The sequence below is a fragment of the Hemibagrus wyckioides genome, linkage group LG05 (assembly GCF_019097595.1).
Source record: "Hemibagrus wyckioides isolate EC202008001 linkage group LG05, SWU_Hwy_1.0, whole genome shotgun sequence".
NCBI lineage: Eukaryota > Metazoa > Chordata > Actinopteri > Siluriformes > Bagridae > Hemibagrus > Hemibagrus wyckioides.
In genome coordinates this window covers 3,098,106-3,121,758 of record NC_080714.1, presented here as the reverse complement: position 1 = coordinate 3,121,758, position 23,653 = coordinate 3,098,106, and the positions used below count along the sequence as shown (strand labels likewise).

At 40.9% G+C, this 23,653-nt stretch overlaps 1 protein-coding gene across 1 annotated transcript in view; it reads right to left on the bottom strand.

Moving 5' to 3' along the window:
- tcf7l1b (transcription factor 7 like 1b) overlaps positions 1-11,488 on the bottom strand; it is a 39,607-nt gene extending 28,119 nt beyond the window's left edge. The window contains exons 1-3 of the mRNA XM_058389506.1: positions 10,373-11,488; positions 9,963-10,035; positions 9,693-9,823 (exon numbers count right to left, since the gene is read on the bottom strand). Coding sequence (XP_058245489.1) covers positions 9,693-9,823; positions 9,963-10,035; positions 10,373-10,558 — 390 coding nt within the window. The 5' untranslated portion in view covers positions 10,559-11,488. The remainder of the gene's footprint in view (positions 1-9,692; positions 9,824-9,962; positions 10,036-10,372) is intronic.
- Positions 11,489-23,653: the final 12,165 nt, after the last annotated feature.

The following is a 23,653-nucleotide window of genomic DNA, read 5'->3' as shown; positions in this document are numbered from 1 at the left end:
TCCTCTCTCTCACCCACACACACTCTCCCTCTCACACACCTTCACCCACACACACTCCCTCTCACACACCCGCTCACCCTCTCACACACACCCGCTCACCCTCTCACACACACCCGCTCACCCTCTCTCTCACCCACACACACACTCTCCCTCTCACACACCTTCACCCACACACACTCCCTCTCACACACACACACTCTCCCTCTCACACACCTTCACCCACACACACCCACTCACCCTCTCTCTCACACCTGCTCACCCTCTCTCACCCACACACACACCCTCTCACACACCTTCACCCACACACACCCGCTCACCCTCTCACACACACCCGCACTCTCCCTCTCACACACCTTCACCCACACACACCCGCTCACCCTCTCACACACACCCGCACTCTCCCTCTCACACACCTTCACCCACACACACCCGCTCACCCTCTCACACACACCCGCACTCTCCCTCTCACACACCTTCACCCACACACACCCGCTCACCCTCTCACACACACCCGCACTCTCCCTCTCACACACCTTCACCCACACACACCCGCACTCTCCCTCTCACACACCATCACCCACACACACCCGCTCACCCTCTCTCTCACACACACACTCACTTACCCTCTCTCACACCTTCACACACACCCTCTCCCTCACCCACCCACACACACTCCTTCTCTCTCTCTCTCTCTCTCTCTCTCTCTCTCACACACACACACACTTACTTGTTCTGAGGGTGTGTATTTAATTCAGCACATATTGACTTGTGTACATTCCATCACAGGATTGTGTGAATACACAGAAAAAATAAATAAATAAAAACAAAAAATAAAGAGAAAAGCCTTCCTGCAGTTCAGACTGCAGCCTGAAGAGAAAGATGCCGTGCTCGCATGGAGAGAGCTAAATATTTAACATGTCAAAAAAGTGAGTCTCAATGTCAATCAAGTCTCTCTCTCTCTCACACACACACACAGAGGTCTCAGTAATCTCACTCAGGCCTGTGACCCACAGCATTGACCTTTCACCCTTCACCCCACGGAAAAAAGCAGCAATGAGTGACATCTAACCAGAAACTCTGGTCTGTGTGTGTACGTGTGGAAGAGTGAGGTGCGTGTGTGTGTGTGTGTAGCCAAGTCTGAGGTGTGGGCAAACAAATGCGATTAAATGACAGAGAGAGACTTTGACCCCGAATTAGTCTCACAGAGTGAGTATTCAGCACCGGGGCCGAGAGGCTAATCACACACACGGACACAGAGAGAGAGAGAGAGAGAGAGAGAGAGAGAGAAAAACTGACAGAGAGACTGAGAGAGACACAGAAAGAGACAGATTGAGAAAGACGGATTGAGAGAGAGAGACAGGCAGCCAGACAGAGAGAGAGAGAGAGAGAGAGAGACAGACAGAGAAAGACAAACAGAGAGACAGATAGAGAGAGACAGAGACAGATTAAGAGAGGGAGAGAAAGAGAGAGACAGAGAGTGTGAGACAGCTTGGATGCTAAGAGGAGTTTAAGAGAGAGTTTTATGAAGCTGAAGCTGGTGTGTGTAATGCCACAGTCAGTCTGCTCACGGAAAATCCATAAAGTAGCAAATATACAACTTACCCACCTGCTGAGCTCACACACACACACACACACACACACACACACACACACACACACACACTTACTTACTGGAAAGCTAGCAGACTAAGTCAGACCCTTAGTTGATTAACACCACCCTCAACACTGTCTATTCTGTTGGTGCTAGTGAAAAGTATTGAATATAAAGAATATATCACTGCAGGATAAACATTAGCGTTCGCGGCAGGAGTGTGTGGTGAGAGTGACAGCTACGCATGCACACACAGAAAAGTAACAGACTTAACACCACATGCATGCAACCATGAGCACCATACATGCATGCTCAAGTGTCCAGCTTCAGCAATGGTGCAGAAAACGTGTGTGTCTCAGCTGCTACTCTGAGGCCTTTGTCCTGCCATACTTTACAGTCTGAGCCACTCAAAGAGCTCATTCAGCGCCAGCTTTCCTCCTGCCAACACACACACACACACACACACAGAGAGCAAGACTTCTCCTCTCACACACACTCCATGTTCGCTAAAAACAACACACACCTTCAGTTCTGTCCATGAGCGAGTCCAAATCAAACTGAAGCTAATGGCGGAGTCACGTGCGGCCGGTGTGTGATGACAGCTGGTGTAACACAGGAGCCCAACATGCCAGAGATGTCCGGACCTAATACACAAGTCATCAGAGAAGCGTGTGTGTGTGTGTTATCTGTAGCACTAGTTTCAATCAGACCCATCACACAGAGTCAGTGTCCGGTCACATGATCAGACGCTCGAGTCGAGGAGGTGACGTGAAGGACGTTGAGGTGAACCAGAGGAACCTCCTCCAAGAAACTGGGAGGGACGCAGGGCAGAACTCGGGGCTGCTGATGGTGCATTATTAGTTGAAAAATTGAGATGGTTATTAAAAAGAAATTGCAAAGGAAGCGCTAGATGGAGAGAAAGATCACCTCTCGTGTAAAAATGTGTGAATATGGCGGATTTGTGATGTCGTTAAAGCTTGCTGCTGGTTTCCTAACGCAGCGTGACACGGAGGATCCTCCACACCGCTGAAGTGGATTAGCGCAGCGTAAATCTCCTTAACGCTACAACCGGAGGACACACGCGAGAGGAAACGCCTCGGCTCTGATCTCCAGTGTGCCTTCTGAGCGGGAATTCTATCTCCACACACACCCGCCGCGTGAAGCGCCAACACTCGGCAGATTGTCAGACCAGTGCAGCGGCGCTTTAAATCTGCGTGCTGCTGGAAGAGTGTGCATAATGCTTGTCCTTGTTTCTTGTACGCATGCCAGTGGTTAGGACTGCAAACCGCTCGCTCTGTGTAATCACCCGTGCGGTTCTGCTGTTCTTTTTACACACACACACACACACACACACACAGGGACCGTCTCAGTGACTCTCTGGTTGTTATCGGTGCTGTCGCCTCTGCTTCAGGCCTCTTCTCTCTATCTATCTCGCAGCACCTAAAAGCTACTTCCTATCACGGCCAAATCTCTCAGACTCCATCCCCTTCACACACACACACACACACACACACACACTCTCTCTCTCTCTCTCTCTCTGCTAAGCTTTAACTGAAACCATCTGGTTGGAATACCAGACTGATGAAGCTCTGTTTAGGAGGTGCACCCCTCCTCTCCCTCTCTCTCTCGCCCTCCCCCATTCGGAACAATCCGGTTTTATTAGCCTGGAGTCTAGCACTTAGTGCCCTGGTTTTTAAGAGCCTAGATGCCTCTACACGTGAAATAAAACCCTGCGCTCAGAGCGAGGGGCCACACGTCATCCCATGAGGCCCTCGCTGCAGCTGAAGTGGAGGAGCTGGAGAACTAGGAGATGTTTTGGGGGGGTGGAGTTGTAGATGAGGGGTACACAGGGCACGCCATCAATCAGCCCTGAGAGGTCTTATCGGCCCCGGAGATGGATCTCCCCCCTGGCCTTTCTGCTCCCAGGGGGGTAAACCTGGGTGTCTGGGGCCGCTGGGCGCGGATATCTACGAGAGCGAAGGCAGAGTGGACACATGATCCCTGCCAAAACACACACACGTCCCTATAGGCTACTATATACCACGCATACTGTGGCAGTTGGTGTCCGTATCACGTATACGGTAAGAATGTGGACGCACTTCCAGTGCTCCTTATTTTGGACAGCTGCGAGATGCCGAAGTTTTCCCATCACGTCAAACAACACGTATATATGCTTGTTTTTTTTCCCCCCTGCTCCGTGTGTCACGCCAGATCCACGCACAGGGAACCTCAACCTCTGGCTATAACTCGCCCCGACGCTAACAGCATCTCTGCCGCAGAATCCGATTGTGTGCCTCTGACTCGAGGAACGCCTCGGGCTTTAATTGTTGTAATAACACTGATTCCAGCCAACTTCTACTAATTACACGGGGGCTAAGTGAATGCTGGAATTGCTCGGCGCTGTTAAAATGCCGCTCTGGGCGAGAGCAGTAAGTATACACACCCTGAGAAAACGTGAAAGAGGAGAAGAGAAAGGGATATGGAAGTTGTTCACGCTTTCAGTAGCTTAGTGCTTTTAGTTATTACATTCAGGTAATATCCGGCACAAATGATGAGTCTGAGGAGGAGGAAAAAAACCCACACACACTCACTCACTCACTCTCTCTCACATACACACACACGCGCGCGCGCTGTCGTTAGAAACTCGTATTCTCCCAAAAGAGGAGTCCCAAAAGCGAGCAGGGTTTCCAAGCAAAACACCCGCCTTGGATTAATAAATTGATAAGCAAATAAATTTATACACATACTCTTCCTCAAACACTTCAAAGGGCGTGACAGGACGTCGGGAGTCGCTGGCGAGTGTGTGTGTGTGAGAGAGTGTCAGAGAGAAACACAGAGTGAGAAAGAGTGGGAGACAGAGAGAGAGAGCGAGAGAGAGAGAGGGAGAGATCCCTCCTGAAGGGCCGTGTTCTTGAGAAGCTGTGCAGGACTATAAAGGGAATATCTAATGGCAGAGAGGGAACAGAGAGAGAGAGAGATAAAGAAGGCTAGAGCTTTTCTGGGGCAAAACTAAACAGGAAGTAGAAAAACACTTTTCCTCATGCACTTCTGAGAAAGCGTAAAACGAATACTCTGAATAAAGGTGAAGGAAAGCAGGAGCAGATTGGGGGAAGCGACAGTTTCGGGGCTGAATTTAGCTGAAAGGGCTCTCTGGCGTCCGGCGGACCGGCGAAACCGAAGCAGCAGCAGGACGACTGGGTGATTCTGCCCTTCCTCCCACCGCACCGAGCTCCACGGCGCTGCAGACTAAACACCGTTTCCACCGAGCCGCGTTTGTTTGTGAGCGTGGGCGCCAGACGCTGCAGTTCCGCACGTTTACGCAACAGTGGAGAGGACAGAGTGGAATCCAGGGGACTGACCTACACATGCTAAACCCACTTTTATTTACATCAACAAAAAGTTTGCATTCCACTGAAGGAATTCCTCGCTCGTGATACAGGAACCACACAAACCGCTGAGGGATTCTCAAATCTGATTGGTCGGAGCATTTCTATAACAGCTTCCACATAAAAGCGTGTGGCCGCAAAGGAGTCTCCAGTTTCAGAGTAAGACGGAAGTGACCACAGGAAGTTCAAGAATGATTAATAAAGTAGCAAGAAACGGACAAAAAGTGCTGATGTCCGTGGTATAAGAGGAAATTAAACCCTCTGGGACGTGTGGCTGATTGTTTTCCTCTACCATCAGACCCTGGAGTGTTGAATTCCTCATTAGTTCCACGCTGGTGGTTCCAGGTTTCTTCACACCCCAGTTTTTTCCTCCCGCTCTTTCAGAACTGGACCGACTTCTGCGAGGCCAAAGCTGTTCATTCTGAACACAAATGCATCTCGCTTGGCCTTCTCGCGCGCCGGTTATTAGGGTAAAGTCGACAGCGTAAACAGAGCTAATCCTGTGTGAATAAAAGGCTGAGGATTTTATTATGAGTGAAGGAGTGAGTCACTCTGGGCGGGTCTTGGAATGTTACATCGCTTCCACTTCTTAAACCCCAACGCTAAAGACTAATCGAAGGATCGTATGATAACGACAAGTCTGGAGAGGATTAAAAAAAATTAAAATAAAACATGACAGACTTGTTCGTCTCCGAACATCATTGAAAAGTCTTTACACGGTTCAGCTAGCACTGTCTAAATAAATCAGACCAGAAAAAAAAAAAAACCCAGTGATCGTGAATTAGTCCGGTCTGGGCCGCGCTGTAGCTTAGCGAGACGTGAACACGGATGCTGGAAGACGTCAGCTTTAGCGAGGAGCTGGGGGGGGGAGAAAAAAAAAAAAAAAAAAACTCAGCCCGCAGTGTTTGACCTGCTCTATATTTGTGTTTATGAAAAGTGGTTAACGCGTCTCGAAGCTGCCGGATTCCTGCCCGCTCCGAGACGCTCTGGATCTCCGAGTCCGCTCGTGGGCCGGCGAGAGGAAAGGTTACGGGAGAATAATGGCCTTTTTTTTTCTTTTACCGTCTCAATATTTACATTCCTGCTCAAACTCCCACAGGTATCCCAAACTCTGATATACCGCAGAGGGTTTTTCTTTTCCCCCTCTTTTATTTCAGATGCTTCTCACGTCTGAAAACATCGCTCTAAAGCTGTTAAAGATGAGACGTCGAGCTCTTCGTGTTCTCGGGAAAAAAGGTGTAATAGCTGTTTTACATATCGTGTCTTAACCTCAGAGTCGGCGCTTTCACCAGCCGAATTTAACCCTGAAAACGACAAGAAAGTGTCGATTCAACAAATGTGTCTTGTGATCAAAATGATCATGTCTCCAAGTTCAGATTCTTTCTCGGTATGTAAACGCTGGATCGAGATATAAACAGGTTTCGTCTCAGGTTCATCTGTAAGCGACACTTTGCCTCTGTAAATCTGGAGACGAGATGCGACGCGACACGGCGGGTAATCTGATCACCGCTGTCGTTAGCAGCCATGTTTATTATAATTAATTCATTCATTCATTACCTGCGCCAGGCTCCTCCTCTTTCCTTCCCTCGACACGCTCGTGTTTGACTTGGATTGGTAAGCGCACTGGAATGCTGAGGGGCCCACAGACTCGAGGCGAGGTTTACAAATAAATAAATAAATAAAAATATCTCTGCCTGTCAACCATCACAAATCTCGGCCTGACGTCTCTGAGAACAGCATGAGCACTTACTTGCATTCCAGACGAGGTGGAAGGGTGGGGGGTGGGGGGGGGTGAAGTGAGGACTAAACGCTTATCCTCCTGGCAAACAGGATGCGTATTTGTGCGTTTGTTTCAAAACTCTGTGGCAGTTTGCGATGGAGGAGGAGGAGGGGGGGGTAATTGAGATGCGGACAGACGCAGGACCTCCTCTGGTTTGTTTGGAAAGGTCCTGGTGGGATTTTGACAGCTGCGTCTGCGTCGCCGCTGCGAGGGCCCCGGCTTAAGATTGGTGTGTAAATATGTAAAGAATGCCGGCCACTGGAGCGGCTGAGTCACGGCTCAGACGAGAAAGGTGTCGATTGACAGGCTAAGCTCGTCCACCTCGCGCTCACAGGTACACGTATCCCCCTGACTTGCACCTTGGGCTAAATGTGATAAGTTCACACACAAGACTTGGCACTAACTCAATTTGAGTATCAGACTATGTACTCAAGCAATGTGTGTGTGTGTTCTTAAAAAGACTTCCTAATCTTTCTAATCGGTAGAGAGAGGAAAAAAACCTGAGCACCTTCCTGACACTGTGGCAATGTCTGATCTAACTTCACAAACGTGTCTAACAGCTATGCAAAACAGCAGTGAGATAAAACCCATAAAACCCTCTGGAGAAAAAGTAAAGCTAAACTTTACTCAAGCTAAACATCTCCAGTACGCAAATGCTCGCGCTATTAGAGGAGTATGGAAATGGAGGAGGGAGAGAATCGTGGAGGAGGGAGAAGGAGAGAGAGAAAGACAGAGAGAGAGAAGACGTGCTGATAGAGATTACAAAAAAAGCCTTGTATATGCTGAGAAACAAAAGAGGATCTCTGCAAAGGTATGCACCTAGTGCGTAAGGAGAGGCCATTACGCTAATGAGGGCCTACGGAGAGGCGCAATGAAGCCATCAAGCACCCCCTCTGAATAACAATGCTGGCCTAACGCCTCGGTAATTGAATGGAGAGGATGGGGCAAGGGGGGGTGAGAGAGAGAGAGAGAGAGAGAGAGAGAGAGAGAGAGAGAGAGAGAGAGAAAAACTGGAGAAGTTCGGCTAAGAGAAGAAGAAGAAGAGAGAGACGGGGGGTTTGTGCTACTTTTCAGTCAAATGCTTGGCTGCTTCCAATCAAAACGCATTTGGGATTCAGGGCAAGGAGAGGGATTTGTGGGTTTGGAACAAATAGTGGTGAAACCCAGAGATTTAGAAGAAATGGTTTGCAGTTTACGTTGAAAAAAAAAAAGAGAAAGAAAAGAAAAGAAAGCAAGCTTCACTTTTGCAGAGGTCTAAACTTGTCTTTCTCCTGACATGAATGCCCGCTGAGCTCTTTTTTTTTTCTTTTTCGCTCACGACGCTGAAAGAAGCCAGTGCACGAGCTAAAAAAGGGCTGGTCAACTTTCCCAGAACACCACGCTAAACTCGAACAAATGAGGCATCTGAGGTTTCACAAACATCCAGAACCTGACGCCTTGCACAAGACAAAAACACACACACACACACACACACGGATAGAACGTTGGCACCAGGGAAAAAAAATATCTGGACTTTTTTTTCCTTCCCTCAGTTGGCCGGGGTTTCAGGCACAAAAATACCTAAAGGATTCAACCGAACAAAAGTTGTGGGCGGGGCTAAGAACGATCTAGGCATAACACACAGGCTGCATTTTTAAGAACGTTTCCCAAGCACAGAGACTCGGACATGCGCCCCGAGGTCTCTGGACACGTCGGAGTCGCTGGTTGCGTAGTGGAAATTCACCTTTCGGTCTAGCGCCTTCCTCTAATTTAATTTTCGTTCGGGAAAAACAAGCAAACTCGGGACACTTAATTGCTGGCAAACGTCAGCCAGGCTCTGATTGGAAGTGTGCTAGCTCGCTATGGTGTTAGCTCCATCCCCCAAGCATTTCACACACAAACACCAGGGATGACGGCCAAGCAAAAGACACTGTGAGACAAAGACTGGCACCGGCACAGCGAGGACCGTGACAGCGTCCTGTCACTAAATCACTCCGGATATAAAACATGAAGTCATACACACACACACACGGGCCTGCGAATACCACAGACACCAAGTTTAGTTTAGGACTTTTGTTTGCTCGTGCATCTATCAAACTGAGACTGTAGCCTTATTCAGACTGGATTAGTTTCACATCTGCTTGTGGAGTGATCTAATTGCTGGTCGAGGATCTCTGGGATTTTTTGTTGTGACAGAAAACTCTGGAAGCATGTGTCTGGAATGATTACACCATATTTCACCTCCGATAAAGAAACAGATATATTTATACGGTGCATCCTGTCTGACCTGACACCGCGGTAAAAGATTGCATCATGTGTCCTCCTGCTGCGTTCGCTCATCTCCAAAACCTTTTAAAAACAAAATCTAGACAAGCAATAAAACAAAACTGCGAGTCGGAGAGGTGATGCGATGCTCTCTGAGGGCTTCAGACGCGTTAACGAGTTTGTTATGATCATATCAGTGACCCACTGACAAACTATTCCGCTTGGACACGCCCCCATAACAAACAAGCGCTTATTACAAAGCTGAAAGCATTGTGTGTATTTATAAATCAGACACGGCTACCGTCCGGCAGCTCGAGATGACCCCAGAAGATCGCCAGAAAAATGATCAAACATGGCTGACCGCTTTTTATGTCACATCATAAAAAATAAAAAAAAATGAGATAAAAACTCCGGTGCTCATGCCGGCTCTTTAGACTGCACATGAAGTTCTCTGACAGAGTACTAAACTTCAGGAAAACAAATAAAAAAATAAAACATGACCAGTGGTGTAAGACGGTAACACGGGCCATTAGAGATGTGTGCTGTGGGCTCATTAAAAGTGCACAGTGTTGACATGGCTGGTGCTGAACAGTGTGAGTGAGAGAGAGAGAGAGAGAGAGAGAGAGAGAGAGAGAGTGTGTGTGTGTGTGTGTGAGAAAGAGAGTGAGTGTGAGAGAGGGGGTAGACTCACAGTCCTGGCGGTGGGAGACAGAGCCCCGTTGGGTAAATACGGGCTGGCCAGATCCGGGAGCATGATGAACGGGTAACCCGGGTAGTGCGGGCTCTTGAACAGACCTCCTCCATCTTGTTGCCTCCTCAGCGCTGTTTAACAGGGAAATGAAGACCGGGAGGAAGAATTAGAGCCAAATGGCGGCGTGGTGGAAAGGGGGGAGAAAAGAAAAGGGGAAAAAAGTGAACAGACCCTTGAAATGAAATGAAATGAAAACAAGGCGTGTATTACCTTCGTTAAAACACTCTCGGGCTTTTTCGTAACTTTCCGCGTCGGAGCGAGGTTGAGGGCGTCTCTCTGTCGGCTGGAAAAAAAGAAGAAGATAGCAAATACTTCCATCACATGTAAACACTAACGAAAAGTCCTCTAAACTAAAGCCAAATCCAAACTAGCGTACTAACTAGCATTAAAAAAATAAAATAAATAAAAAAAACAGGAGCGGTTGCGGGTCACCATGGCAACCTCTCACACTAGGACACTACGCAGTACGTCAGATTTGAGTACGCGCGCTCCATTCTGACACAACGTTAACGCTTAAGGATAGTTTGTGCAAGTGTGCGCGCGCTCCTCGCTCTCGCGCGTGCGTTTTCATGTCCTAAACTCTCTCTCTCTCTCTCTCTCTCTCTCTCTCTCGGACTGACCTCCGAATCCGACGAGCTGCTGTTGTTCTCCGACTCGTTGACCAGCGATGACTTCACGTCGTCCAGGTCCCTCTCGGCGGACACGCTCTCGGCGGTCTTCTCCTCCTGCTCGCCTTCGTCTTTGAACGAGATCATTTCGTCGTTCGCCCCGAGCTCATCTCCTCCACCTCCGTTCAGCTGTGGCATGTTGGCTCTGGATATGTGTGTGTGTGTGTGTGTGTGCGCGCGCTAAAATCCCCCCAAAAATAAAATAATAATAAAAAAATAAAACACCGCGCGGGTTTCAGGAACGCTATAGCCTGCTGTATTAAAAACACCACAGTGTTACCTCAGTTCTCGCGGAGCAAAACAACAAGAAAAAATAAAAGGATTTCTTTTTTAATAAAGAAAAACATGCACTATTTCAGTAGTAATCCTCAGAAGCGAAATCCAGCTTGTCCATGACTAACGTTGTGAAATCCAGCTCCTTGGTAACACTTTAAAAAAAAATAAGCTCGAAGGAAAGAGAAAAGTGTTGCAAGAGTCGAGTGAAACTTCTTGGCCGTGATGGAGGAGTCGAGTGAGGGAGTCGTTTGGGTGACCCGAATGAAGCCTCGTTCTTCTGTGAGAACAAAAGCGCCACAAAACACACAGCAGCAGCGAGTCCACCAAAACTCCGAAAGCGCTCGAAATCCGCTTCCTACAATCCGAACTCGACTCTCGAGTGCAACAAGTCGACTTTATAAAGCCGTTTTTCTTTTTCGCTTGTCTCTCTCCCCCCTACCTCGCGACTCCGTGTCTAGTCTCTCACTCGGCTTCCACAAGGAACCTGTAGTTCAGCTAGCTGCTAAAAAAAAGTTTCAACGGTCACGTCGCGCTCTCTTTCCAGAGACTTCTTTCTTGAACCCAAAAAATGTGCGCGAGCGACCGAAAAATGGCTCCTTTTCTTCAAAAAAAAGAAAAGAAAAGAAATATCGCCAGTTCGTGTTTTATTTTTAATCCTCTCCACAGGCACGACGCGGTGCTCTCGGCTGTGTTTAAAAAAAAGAAAGAAAGAAAAGAAAAAGAAAGCCTGTTGTTTTTTTGTAGTAAGACAGGAGAGTGATCTGTCCGCTCGCGTGCACGCTGAGCTGTTGGTCGGGGCAGTGCGCGCGCGGAGCGCAGTGCGTTTAGAAACGCGGAGCAGAGGAGGAGTCGCTGCTGAAAAACGACACGAGCGTTCGATTCGCGGGAAGGAATCGACGGAGGGGGGAGTCGTCGTGTGAGTCGATTCGCGAGCGCGCGCTCAACTCATTTCCATTAACTGCTGTCTTGACTTTAGTGTTCCTTTAAGACGTTTCATAAAGTACATAAAGTTTCTTCTATTCATTATTATTATTATTATTATTATTATTATTATTATTATTATTATTATTATTATCAGTGGTATTATTATTATTGTTATTATTATTATTATTATTATTATTATTATTATTATTATTATTATTATTATTATCAGTGGTATTATTATTATTATTATTATTATTATCTCCAACACCTCCGAGAAAGACAAAATATCCACGATATATATGTATATATATTTTTCTCATAGATAGATAAATTGCTAATCCGTGACGTCCATTTTTTCCTTGTTGCCTAGCAACGCTGTTCCAGCGACTTTTCACGCTAGCTTGAGTGCTAGTTTATTTATATTCAGTCACTCAGAAAAGTTGTTGTTCAAAAAACAATGAAAAATGAATGAGCGAATGAAGTAAACCTTCTCAAAAAAGTATATCTACAACGTGTTATTTTTTGTTATATATATATATATATATATATATATATATATATATTTATATATATATATATATATATATATATATATATTTGACGCTGACGAATCAAATGAATCGTAATTCGCTGAACCGATTCAGTGAAGTGAATCGTAAACGATTCAGCAGGGAGAGGAGCTTTTTAAAGGAACAGCTTGTTCAAGGGGGCGTCTTTAAATAAGTTCCCTGGCATCAGCCTACATCAGTGTTTTTCCAAAAATATATATTTTTTTGCTTGCTCCTTTAGCCCCACAGTGTGTTGCATTTTTTAGTGTGATTTCCCTCTCCAAAATATTCTTTTTTTTTAACGTCATGGTGGGTTTGCTAATTAGGTGACGAGTTTGATGGAGTTAAAGCAGAAGATGTGCAGCGCACTGGGGAGAAGGCTGAAGATTGGGAAATGTTGACCTACATTCAGCATATTTACAGATATTCATGGATCATTATGATCTCGAGCTGTTTTTCCTCTCGACCGGTTCATGTTTTTCAATGTTTTCCACCCGACTATTTTTCAACACAAATGTCTCCCATCACAAACTTGTGCTAGTGTTTACGCTGATAAAGGATGCCTAGATAATGTTCTAGAAATAAATAGAGCAAAAATGAATTTGTTGACGATTGTAGTTTCTATGTCTACTACAATGAGGAGTAAAAAAAAATGTATGAACTATATTTTAGGCTTCAAAATGGCCACCGGCTCCTGTAGACATGGTTATGATGTCAGGTCATGACAACAATTCTTCATTTTACAATCCAGAAATGACTCCATTTCTTTTATTGTAGTTGATACAATAGACCATACAACTTGTTCATGTAGTGCTTGAGCAACTTTTCTCTATTAAGGCACAAATATGTGTCTTAAACCTGAGGTACAAAACTATAAGAAAAGCAGGGTGCCAATATTTTTGCCTCGAGAGTTTAGTTCATTATAGAGGCAATATGATGCATCATGATCCTGTATAACGTTACACCCTGAAGTGCTTTATTCCTCTTGCACTGCAGCTATTTTTTTTTTTTTTTTTTTAAATATATATATATATATATATAAAAATAAAGAGAGGAAATATATATATATATTTCCTCTCTTTAAACATTTTTTTCTTTCTATAGATTCATGGTCCACTGGTCCTGGCGGAGATTGATGATGTCATCGCTTTCCCAGACGGTTTGCTTCACGTGTCGTGTAGACCCCCCCTCCATCAGCGCTACACTTCACAAAAGAACAACTAGGGCATGACCATCAATGGAGAAGCCACACACCCCCCACCCTGTTTCTCCTTCTTCTTCCTCTTCTTCTCCTCCTTCTTTTTTTTCTTTTTACGACTTTGACTAATTGAATAGGAGTAGGGGCCCATTTCATGGTGATCTTTTTTTTTTCTTTTTTCTTTTTTATCACACAGGATTATGTTCTCTTCAAGGTCCGAAAGTTCTGCTTCATCTTGTTTATACTTTACAGTGGCGAGGGTTCGAGGCATCCTCCTCCTTCTCCTGTCTATAAGGGTGTGATAATAGCATGCTGTATAAGTCTGTAATGACACGCTACTGCTGTAATTGCAGGTCCCTGCTGAGTGTGTGTGTGTGTGTGTGTTGTCCAGTAGTACGCCGATGCTATAGTGAGGATAAGACAGGTCTGTTGGTAAGAGCTTTACTCATACCAGAGTGACGGAATCCTCTAAGAGCAGAATGATCCTTAAAACCTCCCACCAAGAAGCAACTCGAGGGGCCACACACACACACACACACACACACACACACTCATATACGTATGGGTCAACAACTGATAATAAAAAAAAGAGAGAAAAAATTTGCACTGTCATACAGCAGGATTTCTTAAAACGACAGACTCGAAGTTGCCGAACACCAAAGGGACATGATTCGTGTTTCCGATCAGTTTTACAGGCAAAAGTAAACAAAGAATAAAGGAGGATTATAAATATGAATGATGCTTGTTTTAGCTGTGTATAATTTCTGCAGTCACTATTGCTCATGATACTGGGACTTGTATACCATCACATGTTCACTGAGTTCATTTCTAGTGTAAAAATCCTAAAATGTAGCTTAAGGTTCAACTTTATTTACCACACAATAAATGTTTATTTTTATTATTATTATATTTTATTTATTTTTTAATTCACTATTTCTTTTATATTTATTATTTATTCTTTTTTATTTATGTATTTGTTTTATTTATTTATTTATAACTCAACATGTTAATTGAGTTCGTTTTTAGTGTAAAAATCCTAAAATGTATTTAATACTGTTTCCCATAATGCTTCAGCTTAAGTTTCAGTTGATTAACATTATTTACCACATAATAAATGTTTTTTTTATTTCTATTATTTTATTTACTATTTTTATTATTTATATATTTATTTATGTATTTATTTATTTATGTCTTTTTTATTTATTATTTTAATTATTTATTTATTTTTATCTACTATTTTTTAATCATTTATTTATTTATTTATTTATTTATTTTTAAATAATCAACAAACTCAGCCAGCTGTATTAACAAATATTAAAAATGGCTGGGTGCCTATATTTTTGCCTTGACCCAGGGTACCAATATTTTTGCCTTGAGAGTGTAGTTAATTATAGAGGCAACAATGCAACATGATCCTGTATAACATTACACCCTGAAGTGCTTTATTCCTCCTGAACCACAGCAATTTTAAACTTCTTAACTCTAGACTAAATAAAATGTATTTAATATTATTATTAATAATAATAATAATAACAATACTACTACTACTAATAATAATAAAATGCAGCTTATCATGTTACAGAGCAACAGCAACAAGTCTAAACTCCTCTATCCTGATAAAACTCTCACCTCCGACACTGGAGACTCCTTCCGTGTATGTTAGATAAACCTCTCCTCACTGTTACTATAGAAACAATAACGTATCAGGTGCCTTCCGAACCAATCGGGATCCAGGATTCCTCAGCGCTGTGCTCTGTGCTGTAACCAGCTTTAGCATATTTGAGTTGTAACGTATGTGAGTTTATTTCTGTTTGTATTTATGGATGAAGTACAGATTAGCCAAATGTGGCTGTGGTTAATGCTAACATTCAGGGATGAATGTAAAAAAAAAATCCCAGGATAAAAAGTAAACGCGGTAAATGTAGCATACATGTAAACCTAGCATCACAAGCACAAAATTTTTAGCTTCCGTTTACAGAAGTGTAGCATGAAGAGGTAGGATAAACCCACGCTCTGAAGTCGCTCAGTCATTTATTTTGATTTGTGATGTTTGACCTTCACAGACGCTGGAATTTATTAGCGTTATTAGTGTCTCGTGTGCTCACGGCTACGTGTTATGATGAGAGGAACTCCCTCCGTAATCTCCTCGGCATTGTCTCGGGCTAAAGAGTCCGAACCCGGCCCGCCCTGAAGGAACATGCAACGACACGGCCCGAGTTTAGAGTTACCGTCTTACAAATGAGCTCCTCAGTGTGTGTGTGTGTGTGTGTGTGTGTGGGTGTGTGTGTGTGTGTGTGTGTGTGTGAGAGTGTATTCTCTCCCACCGGTTGGTGTGTGCTGCCAGGCGGACATGTCTGAGCACCTCTGATGAAGTGTTTGTTTGAGGTGATTACTCTGTACGGGTCATTAGCTCTTCGAGGAGCTCGCGGCTCTCGGCTCAGATCCGGGGGATTCGCTGCCGCTACGGAGAGGCAGGTTTGTGTGCCAAAGGTACACGTCCTGTTTTCTATAAACATGGTGGAAGCGCAGCTTTATCTCTAATAGCATTGGCTTGTTTTCTTCATTTCCTCAACGCCTTCCTTCTCCTGGTCTCAGCGTCTTTTATCTCTTATCTCACACGTCGCTCAGGCGTCATCTCAGACCTCCGTTAAATACAAAACAGAAAGAAAAGAAATTCTCTCCGAAAATGTTGAGCTCAAGTGAGCTTGTAGTTATACAGCACTTGTGTTGCTAACAGCGGATAGCTACCAGATTAGCATTAAAAAAATCAGATTTGTCTGGTAGAAAAACGTACAAAAGCTCAAAAAAATAAATACATTTTTAAAAATTAGTTTTTTAAACTTTGATTTAATTAGTTTCAAGTAATATTTATTTATTTATTTATTTACTAATAATTTTATTATGGAATTATTTTGTAAACCTATTTGAGTGTAAAACATTGTTGAGAACTTTATTTATTTGTCTTGAATTTATTTAGTTCAGTTTATTTATGTGTGCATTAATTGCTTGCTTGTTTACATTTATATGAATATTTAATGGGGCTACATTTACATATGTTATTTACATTTATCTATGTTCAGAATATTTATTTATTTATTTACATTTAGCTATGTACAAAATTTTTTTTATTTATTTATTTACATGTAGCTATATAAAAAAAATTATTTATTTACATTTAGATACGTAAAAAAAAAAAATATTTATTTACATTAGCTATGTAACAATCTACCTCCAAAGGGGCGTGGCCTGCAGCGCAGTTCACATTTGATTTGTTTAAAATTAGCATACATATTCATATAATTCTGTGAGAAGAAAATCACCAACGGAAAGGAATTACACGTCATAGTTTTTATCCCTTCATAGCTATTTAACGTTATCTTCTTACCACTTACGTTACAGCAGCTCCACACAAGTCATTCCTTCACCAGCCTCTTTATTTTCCTCTCAAAATACACAACAAAAAAAGTTAAGAAGCATAAACTTTCATGAGCTGTTACGAAAATGTGCCCCTGAAACTGGAGACTCCTTCCAGGGAACGTGAAATCATCTTCTCAGAGGAAGAACTGCTACAAAGCAGCTGTCGCTATAGCAACGAGCGCTTTAATAGAACTGAACTGCTGTTAGAGAAATATGACTCGAAGCCTTCCGACCAATCAGAATCCAGAATCAGGAGCAGTGGTGAGAATAAAAGAATCTGATCTGAATAAAAGAATAAAAGAATCTGGAGCTGGCGATATGAAAATGTATCAGAAACGATGTGATGCGGCTCTGAACCAAACGTTTATCCGCTTCGAAACCCATAGAAACCATCACGATTCTACATTTATCTCATGCGCGGTTTTAGACGAACGTCCGATGATGTCGTCAAACCCTTTCCTGCTCCTCCGTCGGGTCGGTTTTATTCTGCAATTCCTTAAAAAATACTCAAATAAATAAAAAACTACGACAAGGTTTTACATTAGGAGCTGATTTCAATCTGTTATTTATAATAAGGGTAAAAGGACGAGGTGTGAATCTGGGCAGCATATCAACGACACACTTCACCCTTCCTTGTGTGTGTGTGTGTGTGTGTGCGTGTGTGTGTGTGTGTGTGCCAGTAAATAGCTCGTTTCTGTTGTCAGCCACATGTCAGCATGGTGCAGTGGATGACTGACAGGCTAGCAGGGTCTCTCAGGGCCTCATTAGGGCCCTGCAACCTTGTATGTGTGTGTGTGTGTGTGTGTGTGTGTGTAAGAGAAAGAGAAACAGAGAGCAAGACAGAATGCATGCATACGCATACACATGGAGAGCTCCTTACTGTCTGTCTCTGTGTAGCTGTGTGTGCACGTGGGACACATGACCAGGTGTGTGTGTGTGTGTGTGTGTGTGTGTGTAGCAGATCTTCAGCTCACATTTCTACAGCGCTGATGAATTCCGATCGGTCAGACGTTGATGTAACATCATTGATGTAAGGTCAGACGTCTGTAACAATTCTCCAATCCCTGATGGTTTCCATGGTAACCGCCGCGCTCGAAGCAACCGGACGTTTGTCTGGAAGGAGTCTCCAGTGTCAGCCCTTCATCTCGAGCCTTTTTCCAGCATCTTATTTACGTTAATCCGAGAGAAAGAAAGAAGAAAGCAGGAGGTTGGTGAAAGAAAGTGAGTGTTTATAGCTGCTATAGTGTAAGTGAGAACATGAACCAACATGACCTGGAACTACAAACGGATAAAAAACAGAACGTGAAGGTGGTGATAGGAACACTCTATACACACACACACACACATAAACACACACACATGCTGAGGTGTAGTTGTGAGTCACGCTGTCTTGATCTCAGGTGGAGTCTGTCAGCTGTCTTACACAATGGATGTGTTTTTCTTATAAAACTTGTATAAAGGGTGGAACGAGGCGGAAATATTCCAAGTATGAGAAACGTACGGCCCAAAACTTTCACTCTATAAACTCTCTATAAACGCTCTATAACACTAAATGTCAGCTTTAGGATCCAGCATTCGTAACGCTGTGAGAAGATTAATGATGAGCTTCCAGCAGGAAAATAAATTGGAAAATAAATAAATTGGAAAATAAATAAATAAATATTTAATCATGTATAAATATTTATTAATGTAAGTAAATTATAATATATTTAATATATATATTTTGTAAATTATTCCAGTATGAAAAAAGACTTTTATATAAACTTGAGCATCGTTATAGGACCTGAAATTATTTAATAAATCATTTTTAAAATGTAAATTTATAAATATTTCATCGAGCTACTGATTGATCTAATTATGCAGGCTTAAGATCTTTTAAAAAAGAAAGAAAGAAAGAAAGAAAGAAAGAAAGAAAGAAAGAAAGAAAGAAAGAAAGAAAGAAAACCAAACAATTATTTTTTAAATCATGTATCATGATTCCTGAATCTGCAGCTGAAATGATTTTATTATTTTCAGGTAATAATTATTAGAAATTAATTAATTGATTAATTAAATAATAGTTTTATTATGGATTTATTTATTAAACCTATTTAAATGTAAAATATTGTTGAGAATTCTATTCTTATTTATAGTTTTATAAATTTTTGTTTTATTTATTTAATTACTATTTATAAATAAAATATTTTATTTTATTAATTTGTGTGCATTAATTGCTTGCTTGTTTACATTTATATGAATATTAATTAATAGGCTGCACTGTTATAAAATCTTTTAGCACGTGTCAAGGGACGACATCTGCAGCTGCATAAAAACATTTTAATTGAAATATTTCTGTAAAATATTTCTGATTTGTTTGTTTGTTTAAATATGAAAAAGGTCGATAAGGATGATGTTTTTAGCATCATTCAAAGAGCTGTAATTAATTAGTTACCTCTTGTGTTTAAATAGTTAATAAAATAAAACAAAAAAAATATTAAAAAATGTATTTCCTTACTTATTTATTTATATTTAGCTGTATTTATTTATTTATTTATTTATATTTAGCTATATAAATGTATTTATTTATTTACATTTTGCTATGTAAATGTATTTATTTATTTATTTATTTACTTACTTACTTATTTATATTTAGCTATGTACATTTATTTATTTTTTTATTTTTTTATTTATTTATTCATTCATTCATTCATTCATTCATTCATTCATTTATTTCTGTAATAATATCTTTCTTTAAATACAACATGCGCCAGCATCATTAAGACCGGTTTAAGCTCCGCCCCTGCCACTTCACAGAGTTGATGGTAATGATGCGGCGCTAAACGTTTAGCGTTCCTCTGTGGTTCGATCACAAAAAAACATCTGAGTGCAAACAACAACAAACTACAACTCCAGTTATTTTTTATTTTCTTTTTGTCCTTCTCAGAGTGCAGAGTCATCCAATTTCAGCGTTTTGGAAAACACAAATGCTTGAATGCATTGTTCAGGAACCGTGCTGCTGTGTAAATAACACACACACACACACACACACACACACACACACGCACGTGCGTATTTGCTTGCATACCGTTTGGAATCCGCTCCCTGGTGGTATTATTACACACACACACACACAAACTCTTACACAGTAAAACCGGTGTGTGTGTGTGTGTGTGTACACAGTCTTGCGTCATTGCCAGACACACGCAGGTGGAATTTAAATATTGGCCGTGTGTGAAATGACGCCCCGGTGCGAGAGTCCGTCCTGGAACCTCATCGCCGCTCCACAAATGGCAGGATTTCACCTCGGACAAGAGCGCCGTTCTGTTCGGTCAGCGGGTCAGCGTGGGATTTTTGGGTAATGTCAGCATTCAGGAAGATTTACAGGTGCTTGGCGAATGCATTAATACATCACTGTGGTTTCTGTCTCAGGCTTTATTTCACTCCTACTTTATTTCCATCTGCAGTCATTCACCTGACGTATGCTTTTGGATCCTGGGTTCGGGTGAAACGCTGAGCGCCGAGTGCACCAGGGTTTAAAAGACTTCCTGAGGTGAATGCTGTCTCTCTGAGAGCAGTTCATCATCAGAGGTGGCTTGGTAGCTGATCTGAATCTTCTCCATGTGTTTCCACACAACAATCAGTAACACACAAGTCTTAAAACGGATTATCTCATGTTTTCATGTTTGGATTATCCGAATTCAGAGACTCACACACTGGTAGCTATAGTGCTAACTACAGTTCGTAGCATGAGAAGGTCCATGATGTGTATCGGAGCGCATTTCTGCCATCTGCCCTGTGTCCAAAAACAGGACATAGAGTCAAAACGACGAGAAAACAAATCCCATTTATGAGATGCAATGTCTTTATTTTGAGATAACAAGACACACTATCTCATAATTATGCTTTAGTATCTCATAATCATGTAAATTCTTATAAATTCTATACACTAAGTGTGTAGAATTTATAAGACTAACTCAAATCATGATTCAGTATTTCATCACAAGCCTCAATGTCTTAGTATCTCATAGTCATGATGAAAATGCTGAGAGTCTCTCCAAATCATTATTTAGTGTCTCATAGTCATGACTCAATATGTTGGTATCTTTATTATTTGAGTATCTCATAATTATGCTTTAGAAGCTTGGTATCTCATAATCATGGCTAAGTGTTTTAAATTTATTAGAGTATCTCAAATTATGGCACACTGTCTCATAATTATGCATAAATATATCTTGTAGTCATGACTAAATGTCTACAATTACGAGAGCATCTCACAATTATGACTCGGTATCTCATAATCGCGCCTTAATATCTTAGTATCTCATAGTCATGACTGTCTTAAAATTATAAGAGAATATCAAAATTATTACTTACTGTCTCATAATCATGACTAAATATCTTGGTAACTTGATTATTATTCAAATATCTCATAATTATGATGAAGTGTCTTAAATGTATTAGAGTGTCTCAAATTATGAAACACTATCTCATAATTATGCTTTTGTATCTTGGTATCTCATAGTCATGACTTAAGTGTCTAAAGTGTCTCTCAAAATCATTACTTAGTATATCATAATCATGCTTTAGAAGCTTGGTATCTCAAATTATGGCACACTATCTCTTCTGCTTTAGTATCTCATAGTCATGACTAAGTGTCTTAAATTTATTAGAACATCTCAAAATTGAACCATAATATCTTAGTATATCATAGTCATGAAACTTATTCTACAATTAAGAGAGTATCTCAAAATTATGACTCATTATCTCAGAATCACAGCTTAATATCTTATTATCTCATAGTCATGACTGTCTAAAATTTATAAGAGGATATCAAAATGATTACGTATTGTCTCATAATCATGACTTAATAGCTTGGTAACTTGATTATTATTCAAATATCTCATAATTATGACGAAGTGTCTTAAATTTATTAGAGTATCTCAAATTATGAAACACTATCTCATAATTATGCTTTAGTATCTTGGTATCCAATAATGACTATTATGAGTCTCTCAAAATGATTGCTTAGTATCTCATCATCATGCCTTAGAAACTAGGTATCTCCTGGTCAAGACTGAGTGTCTTAAATTTGTTAGAGTATCTCGAATTATGACACACTATCTCATAATTATGCCTTAGTATCTTGGTATCTCATAGACATGACTAAGTTTCTAAAATCAATCCAATAACCTACAATTATGAGAGTATCTCAAAGTTATGACTAGTTATCTCATAATCATGACAAATTGTCTAGAAATTCTGAGTCTCTCAAAATGATTACATAGTATCTCATAATCACGCATTAATTTCTTGGTATCTCAATCATGGTGTGTTTTGAATTTATGAGACTATCTCAAAATTATGACGTTATCTCATAATCAAGCTTTAGAAGCTTGGTATCTCAATCATAACAAAATGTCTAAAATTTATGATTATCTCAAATTATGACTTAATATCTCATAATCATGCCTTAGTATCTTGGTATCTCCTAGTCATTAATAAGTGTCTAAAATTATGAGCTTCTCAAACATCCCAAAAATCAGATGCAATATCTTGGTATCTCATAATAATCACTACCTTATAATCTTGACACAGTGTCTAAACATTATGAGTGTCTTGAAATTATGACTAGTATCTTAAATTATCTTCTGATTATTTCATGGTATCTCATAATCAGGAATCAATGTCTCAGATTTATGATTTCCTATCTCATAATTGTAACTTAGTATCTTGGGATCATAATTATGTATCTCATAATCATGACTAAGTGTCTAAAATTTATGAGTCTCTCAAAAGTATTACTGAGTATCTCATAATCATGCTTCAGAAGCTTGGTATCTCATAATCATGACTAATTGTTTAAAATTTATGAGAGTATCTCAAATTATGACTCAGTATCCCATAATTATGTCTTAGATTCTTGGTATCTCATAATCATGCTCATGAAACTATGAGTTTCTCAAATATCTCAAAAATCACATGCAATATCTTGGTATTTCATAATCATCACTATTTCATAATCTTGACACAGTGTCTAAACAAATTATGACTAGAATCTTAAATTATTTACTGGTATCTTATCATTATTTCATGGTATCTCATAATCATGAATCAATATCTCAGATTTCCTATCTCATAATCATAAGTAAGTATTATGAGCCTCTCAAAAGTATTACTGAGTATCTCATAATCATGCTTTAGAAGCTTGGTATCTCATAATCTGGACTAAGTGTTTCAAATTTATCTCAAATTATGACTTAGATTCTTGGTATCTCATAATCATGATATCAAAACTATGAGTTTCTCAAATATCTCAAAAATCATATGCAGTATCTCATAATAATCAATATTTCATAATCTTGACACAGTGTCTAAACATTATGAGTTTCTTGAAATTATGACTAGTATCTTAAATTAATTACTGGTATTTTATCGTTATTACTTGCTATCTCTTAATCAGAACTTAATATCTTGGGATCATGATCATAAGTAAATATCTCGTAATCATGACTTTGTGTCTAAATTATGACTGGTATCCCATAATCGTGGTTAGTATCTCATAGTTATGACTATCTTATATTTATCACCTTTCATGGCCTAATTACGATTTATCTCAAAATTAGGACCTGGAGTATCTCATAATTATGACTTAGTATCTAATAATCATAACTTAGAAGCTTGGTATCTCATGATTATGATTTAGTATCTTGTAATCATTACATAATTCTCACCTTTCATTGCCAAATTATTGCTTGTTGTGTCTCATACTGATGACACCGTACTCCGCATTATGCCAGAAAAAGTCTTCCGTAAGGATGAATTGTGTCATGATTCTTATTTCTCAACACTGATGAATATGACTGGACGCTTTAAACTGACCGTAAATCAAAG